Source organism: Triturus cristatus, chromosome 4_1, assembly GCF_964204655.1.
Source record: "Triturus cristatus chromosome 4_1, aTriCri1.1, whole genome shotgun sequence".
Lineage (NCBI taxonomy): Eukaryota > Metazoa > Chordata > Amphibia > Caudata > Salamandridae > Triturus > Triturus cristatus.
This window is the reverse complement of record NC_140585.1, coordinates 792,918,655-792,926,483: the sequence shown is the minus strand read 5'-3', so window position 1 is coordinate 792,926,483 and position 7,829 is coordinate 792,918,655. Positions and strand designations below refer to the sequence as shown.

At 52.9% G+C, this 7,829-nt stretch overlaps 1 protein-coding gene across 1 annotated transcript; it reads left to right on the top strand.

Moving 5' to 3' along the window:
• Positions 1 to 335: 335 nt before the first annotated feature.
• On the top strand, positions 336 to 4,645 carry LOC146855548 (uncharacterized). Its single transcript, XM_085650625.1, has 2 exons — positions 336 to 1,237; positions 1,273 to 4,645. The coding sequence occupies exon 2, from the start codon at positions 3,060 to 3,062 to the stop codon at positions 4,455 to 4,457; it is 1,398 nt and encodes a 465-aa protein (XP_085506751.1). The 5' UTR covers positions 336 to 1,237; positions 1,273 to 3,059; the 3' UTR covers positions 4,458 to 4,645.
• Positions 4,646 to 7,829: the final 3,184 nt, after the last annotated feature.

Genomic DNA, 7,829 nt, shown 5'->3' with positions numbered 1-7,829 from the left:
AGCAGGTACCTGGTAGCCCTACTGATACACTCGCCCTGGTGGGCCCACGATGGCTTTTGGTCCGGGACTGCAAAGAAGGTACTGTTTTAATTAACCGGGGCCTACTTGGGGACACATACTGCCGCTATTTACTGCAGCTGCCTGCAGGCCATGGGGAGAGGACGCTGCAAACATGTTTGGCGCCCGGAGGACTGGAGCCGGGGGGAGGTGGCTGAGGCCTGGGTCACTAAGTCGGTTGCGACAGGACTAGCTCCTGACTGGCATGGTGGTGGGCAGGGTCCACTGCATAGCGGGTGATTGATGTGTTGTCTGTCGTGGGGCATGGGGCGGGCCGCGGGAACGCCTGTCTAGATGAGAGGCCATCGGTCCTCGCAAAAAAAGAAATCCCCGTCCACATCCATTGAGTTGGATGGAGAGGTGTGCTCTAGGTGGTCCCCCGAAGCGGGTGATCCCCGAACTCAGTTGAATTAATGTTTGTTGTACGTTGTGGGGAATGTCTTTGGCATGGTTGGGATGCTGAAGTGGGAGGGGGGAAGGGGGTTGGGGCCGGGACGTTAACAAGTTGGTCACTGTGCATGAGAAGCATCGCTGAAGTCCAAGTGTTATTAGACAGGAATATCAGGGTCCCTCTGTGTCCCGCTGGTCGATGGGGCGCGCCCACTAACTGTGGGATACAGGGTTTATTGCCACCACTCCTGATTCATGGCTGAAAACCGCTCAGGAGCTGCATGCATTCGCTGACTTACATGGAATGTGAGGGGGCTTGGTAACCCCAAGAAAATTAGGCACACGCTGGCGTACCTAGACAGGCTGCGCGTAGATATTGCACTCTTACAGGAGACTCACTGCGCACCGACGCGCCAAGTCAACATGGGGCGAAGATGGGCTGAATCGATACACCACTCCTCGTATTCATCATATGCGCGAGGGGTACTGGTACTGGTTAGGAAGGGTGTAAAATACGTGATAGACAAGGTTGAGGCTGATGATATGGGGCGCTTTGTACTTGTAACGGGCCTCCTGCGAGGACAAAGGTTGGCTATTGTCAATACATATGGTCCCAATGTAGACGACCCGCAGTTCTATCACTCACTGTGGGGTAAACTGCGTGATCTTCAAGTCCCCCACGTGATCTGGGGGGGGGGACTTCAACCTAGCACTCTGTGACGACGTCGATAGGTCCGGAGTGACAACGGAGCCACACAAACGCGCATTGCGCGTCCTACGGGACGTAATGGTGGACAGGGGACTCACTGACATTTGGAGAAGTAGGCACCCAGACGACCGCGAAGCCACGCACGTGACCGCGGCGCACGGTAGCTGGTCCCGCATAGACTACTGGCTGGTGACTCGGGATATCGCCCTGTGGACGCGCGAGGTCCGACATTTGCCCCGCACGCTATCGGATCACAGCCCGGTGCTCCTTGCACTGGAGCTTCCGAACTATGTACCGCCTCCCTTTAGCTGGAGATTTAACGCGAAGGCGTTACTGGATCCCTTGTATGCTGATGCTATTGAGCAGGCGATACAGGACTATTTCGCTAACAACGCGCCTACTACTGATGACCCGGGCATACTCTGGGAGGCCTTTAAGGCCACAATACGCGGCGTCTGCATAAGCACAAATGCTGGTATCCTTAAGGATATACGGCGACAAATACAGGCAAAGGAGGAACGGCTACGGCAGCTGGAACAGGAATACATCGACACACAGCAAGCTCATACACTGGGGGACATTCGACAAACACTTACTGAATTCCAGAGTCTGGCGGACGATGAAATAAAGTATACAGCGAAGAGGCGGGTAGCACGGGCGTACGGGGAGGGTGGCAGGCCGGGGAGGCATCTGGCGGATAACATATGTGAGGGACGAGCCCCGCAAAATATACAAACGATCCGAAATCAGCAGGGAGAGAGGAAATGCGGGGAACGAGAAATACTGGGGGAATTCGTGGCTACATATGGAGCGATGTACGCCTCCCGGCCATCGGCTGCCACGGCCGAAATTGTAGAATATCTCGACGACGTGGCGATCGCGTGGCTGTCAGACACACACAGGGAATACCTGTCGCTCCCTATAACGGTAGAAGAGGTCTCGGAGGTGATTCGCTCGCTGCCGAATGGTAAGGCCCCAGGCCCGGATGGGTTCACGTGTGAATTCTACAAGGCCTTTGTAGATCAGCTGGCCCCTCGCCTGGTGGCGATGTACGGCAACGCTCACGAGCAACAGCACTTACCGCCGACTCTGCGTGAAGCAATACTACTGGCGCTGCTCAAACCACAAAAGGATCCAGAGCTCTGTGATTCCTATAGACCACTATCCCTAATAAATGTGGACAACAAGATCCTGGCAAAACTACTTGCTGCCAGACTTAACCCCTTGATGCCCAATCTGATTCTGCCCGATCAATCTGGGTTCATACCGTCGCGTTCCACCGCACACAATACTCGTACGTTGTTCGCGCTTTCGCACTATCTAACACCCGAGACGAAGGCGGCGGCGGTCTTCCTGGATGCGGCCAAGGCCTTTGATTCGTTGGAGTGGCCCTATATGCATGCGGTGCTGCGAAGGATGGGGTTCCCGCTCAGGTTCCTCCAGTGGATACAATTACTGTACGACACTCCAGTGGCACGGGTCCGGGTAAACAAATATATTTCCGACCCCATCGCTATTCAGAGGGGGACGAGGCAGGGATGCCCCCTGTCCCCCCTCCTGTTCACGCTGGCGCTGGAGCCCCTAGCGTGCAAGATCCGGCAGGGCCTCCACCACTCGGCTCTGCAGTTCCCGCAGAGGCCGCTGCATATATCACTATACGCTGACGATATGCTGCTCTATGTGAGGGATCCCATGGACAACTTGAACTCGCTGCTGCGTGAATACATTAAATTTGCGCGCCACTCCGGTATTAGTATAAACTGGGCCAAGTCCATGATTATTCCCCTGACGGACAGCACGCGGCCACACCCAATGGACTACCCGTTGGAGTGGAGGACTGATCCGATAAAATATTTGGGTGTGTGGTATCACAGGGACCCAGAAATTGTGATCCGTACTAACTATGGGCGGGCGATTGGTGCACTGGAAGAAAAGGTGGGGAGGTGGATCCAGTTGCCACTGTCTCTGGCGGATCGCATCGCCATCACCAAGATGGTGGTGCTGCCTAAACTACTTTATTTATTCAACAACATCCCCATTCAACCACCTGCAGAGGTATTTAGGCGCATCACATCGATGGTCCTCCAACTTATTTGGGCGGGAAAAGCAGCACGGATCGAGTTGCGCACGCTCACGTTGCCCTATAGCAGGGGGGGGGTTCGGAGTACCCGATTTTTTCCTTTACTACCTCTGTGCACAAGCGCAATATGCGCACTTTTGGTATCACAAAATACCATTCCTCACCCACACTGCGATTGAGGAGGGGGACGCCCTGCCGATCCCACTGGAAGCAGTTATAACACACCGCAGACCTCCCCTGCACAAGAACGACATTAACACAATAGACGCTACAAATAAAGCATGGCACACTATGGGGCGGAAGGCTAATAAACTACCGCTGTATGCCCCGGCGCTCCGACTCCAGTGGCATCCGGAGATCTCAGTCACGCAAGAGGAGAAGGGGTTGGAGCTTTTGCGTCAAGAGGGCATTGACACCCTGGGAGATCTGTACGAAGGCGGGACTTTCAGAACACTAGATCAACTGACGTTCATTAGTAATATGTCTGCGCTGTTCCGATTTAACTATCATAGGCTCCAAAAAGCTGTGAAACAGCTGTACCCGACATACCCGGTGGAACCGCCGGAGCTGACAGCCTTGCAATGGCTGATCACCACACCCGCGCCCAGACACCTGGTGTCCACACTGTACACGAAAATTCAAATAGACATAGCGGCGGGCACAGGTGCCTCCATGGAGAAGTGGAATAGCTGTCTCGACACTCCACTCACAGAGGAGGAATGGGCTGCTGCCTGTATACTAACGGGCATGTTGACACCTAATGGCAATCTCCGCATCCTACACTTCAAATACCTACACCAGACCTACTACACACCTGCCAGATTACACAGATACGGGCTGCGGGAGGATTCTAGATGCGGGCGATGTGGGGCGGAGGGGGCGGACTTTATCCACTTGGCGTGGGCGTGCGGGGCGATAGGGGAGTACTGGATGCAAGTGACGAAACTTCTGGGAGCCATGGTGGGCGGTGAGGTGCGATGTGAGGCAAAAACCTGCCTGCTGGGTCTACTTCCTGACTTTAGAGCATTGAAGCGTAGATTTTGTGTTATAGCGTTGCTAATGGCTAAGAGGAGGGTCTCGCTCTGCTGGAGTGGTAAAGGGATCCCGAACACTAAAGACTGGCTTGTGAATTTAACGCATTGTAGAGATACCCTGAAGACATATGAGGAAGAACTTCCTGCCAGATCAAAGCCAAAAGACTACTGGGTCTACCTGACATAATACTTGCAATCCCATTGAGGGAACGGACCGCTGCTATAGCGTGCGACGGGTGGCGGGGTACGTGGGGGAACCTCTGATTCGGACTGAAATGCTACAGCTTGGACGATGGATGCTGTTGTACTGTGACCTGTATGTTATGGTTGTATTTGATTGTCTAAACTTGAAATGCTAATAAAAAAAAAAAAAAACAAGCATCGGCATACAAATAGAACATGGTGACCAGTACGGGGTTGTTTGCTCTCCCCCACGCCCCAGTGACACACTCAGGAGTGACACCCTCAATAATGACACACCCAGTAGTGATACATCCAGGAGTGATAACCTCAGGAGAGACACACAGGACTGACAAACTTAAGAATGACACGCCCAGGAGTGACACGCTCTGGAGTGTAAGTACAGGGAACCCTGTCCCTGCAAACTAGACTCAATAAGATGTGGCCTAACGGCTAGAGCGTACGACCTCGAAGCTTGGTAACCAGGTTTGAGTCTCTGCTGCTCAACCTCTTGTGATTCTGGGCAAATCACTTCATCTCCCCACGCCTAACAAAACATGGATGTGCCCATCTGGAACAGCTGGTGCTCGTGTAAAGCGCCCTGATACCTCAGGGTTGAGTTCGTGCTATATAAACCTACAAGACAAAAAACACGGCTCTGTGGATCTCACACTCCTTCACACGTGCACTCACTGTCATGGACCTCAGAGATGCTCTTGTGCTCATGGGGGATGCACTCTCCCCCTCCATATGTAGCCCTCGCTCCGAGAAGATTCACGCACTTCCTGCTGGTTGGTGAAGAGTGAGACACAAGCTTTCACGTGACAAAGTCGGGGTATTGCGCCCACAAAGCGCATCTCGGGTTTAAACAAGCATCGTCATATAAATAGAACACGCTGACCAGTACGGGGTAGTTTGCTCTCCCCCACGCCCCAGTGACACACTCTGGAGTGGCACCCTCAGTAATGACACACCCAGTAATAATGACACACCCAGTAGTGATATATCCATGAGTGATAACCTCAGGAGAGACACACAGGACTGACAAACTAAAGAGTGACACACTCTGGAGTGTAAGTACATGGGCCCCTGTCCCTGCATGCTGGACTCATTAAGATGTGGCCTAATGGTTAGAGCGTACAACCTCGAAGCTGGGTAACCAGGTTCGAGTCTCTGCGGCTCAACCTCTTGTGATTCTGGGCAAATTACTTCATCTCCCCACGCCTAACAAAACATGGATGTGCCCATCTGGAACAGCTGGTGCTCATGTAAAGCGCCATGACACCTCCGGGTCGAGTTCGAGCTATATAAAACTGCAAGACAAAAAACACGGCTCTGCGGATCTTACACGCCCTCACACATGCACTCACTGTCACATGCCTCAGAGGCACTCTCGTGCTCGCGGGGGATTCACTCTCTCCCCTCCATAAGTGCCTCTCTCTCCCAGAAGATTCACGCACTTCCTGCTAGTTGGCGAAGAGTGAGACATAAGCTCCCACGTGACAAGGTTGGGGTATAGCGCCCACCAAGCGCCTCTCGGGTTTAAACAAGCATCGGCATACAAATAGAACATGGTGACCAGTACGGGGTTGTTTGCTCTCCCCCACGCCCCAGTGACACACTCAGGAGTGACACCCTCAGTAATGACACACCCAGTAGTGATACATCCAGGAGTGATAACCTCAGGAGAGACACACAGGACTGCCAAACTTAAGAGTGACACACCCAGGAGTGACACACTCTGGAGTGAAAGTACATGGGCCCCTGTCCCTGCAGGCTGGACTCATTAAGATGTGGCCTAACTGTTAGAGTGAATGACCTCGAAGCTGGGTTACCAGGTTCGAGTCTCTGCGGCTCAAGACCTCTTGTGATTCTGGCAAATCACTTCATCTCCCTACACCTAACAAAACATGGATGTGCCCGTCTGCCACAGCTGGTGCTCGTGTATAGCGCCATGATACCTCCAGGTTGAGTTCGAGCTATATAAAATTGCAAGACAAAAAACACGGCTCTGCGGATCTCACACACCCTCTCACGTGCACTCACTGTCACATGCCTCAGAGGTACTCTCGTGCTCGTGGGGGATACACTCTCTCCCCTCCATAAGTGCACCTCACTCCCAGAAGATTCACGCACTTCCTGCTGGTTGGCGAAGAGTGAGACATAAGCTCTCACTTGACAATGTCGGGGTATAGCGCCCACCAAGCGCCTCTTGGGTTTAACAAGCATCGGCATACAAACAGAACACGGTGACCAGTACAGGGTTGTTTGCTCTCCCCCACGACCCAGTGGCACACTCAGGAGTTACACCCTGAGTAATGACACACCCAGTAGTGATACATCCAGGAGTGATAACCTCAGGAGAGACACACAGGACTGACAAACTAATAGTGACACACCCAGGAGTGACACACTCTGGAGTGTAAGTACAGGGGCACCTGTCCCTGCAGGCTGGACTCATTAAGATGTGGCCTAACTGTTAGAGCGAATGACCTCGAAGCTGGGTTACCAGGTTCAAGTCTTTGCGGCTCAAGACCTCTTGTGATTCTGGCAAATCACTTCATCTCCCTACACCTAACAAAACATGGATGTGCCCATCTGGAACAGATGGTGCTCGTGTAAAGCGCCATGATACCTCCAGGTTGAGTTCGAGCTATATAAAATTGCAGGACAAAAAACACGGCTCTGCGGATCTCACACACCCTCTCACGTGCACTCACTGTCACGTGCCTCAGAGGTACTCTCGTGCTCGTGGGGGATACACTCTCTCCCCTCCATAAGTGCCCCTCACTCCCAGAAGATTCACGCACTTCCTGCTGGTTGGCGAAGAGTGAGACATAAGCTCTCACTTGACAATGTCGGGGTATAGCGCCCACCAAGCGCCTCTTGGGTTTAACAAGCATCGGCATACAAACAGAACACTGTGACCAGTACAGGGTTGTTTGCTCTCCCCCACGACCCAGTGGCACACTCAGGAGTTACACCCTGAGTAATGACACACCCAGTAGTGATACATCCAGGAGTGATAACCTCAGGAGAGACACACAGGACTGACAAACTAATAGTGACACACCCAGGAGTGACACACTCTGGAGTGTAAGTACAGGGGCACCTGTCCCTGCAGGCTGGACTCATTAAGATGTGGCCTAACTGTTAGAGCAAATGACCTCGAAGCTGGGTTACCAGGTTCAAGTCTCTGCGGCTCAACCTCTTGTGATTCTGGGCAAATCACTTAATCTCCCCACGCCTAACAAAACATGGATGTGCCCATCTGGAACAGATGGTGCTCGTGTAAAGCGCCATGATACCTCCGGGTCGAGTTCGAGCTATATAAAACTGCAAGACAAAAAACACGGCTCTGCGGATCTGACACGCCCTC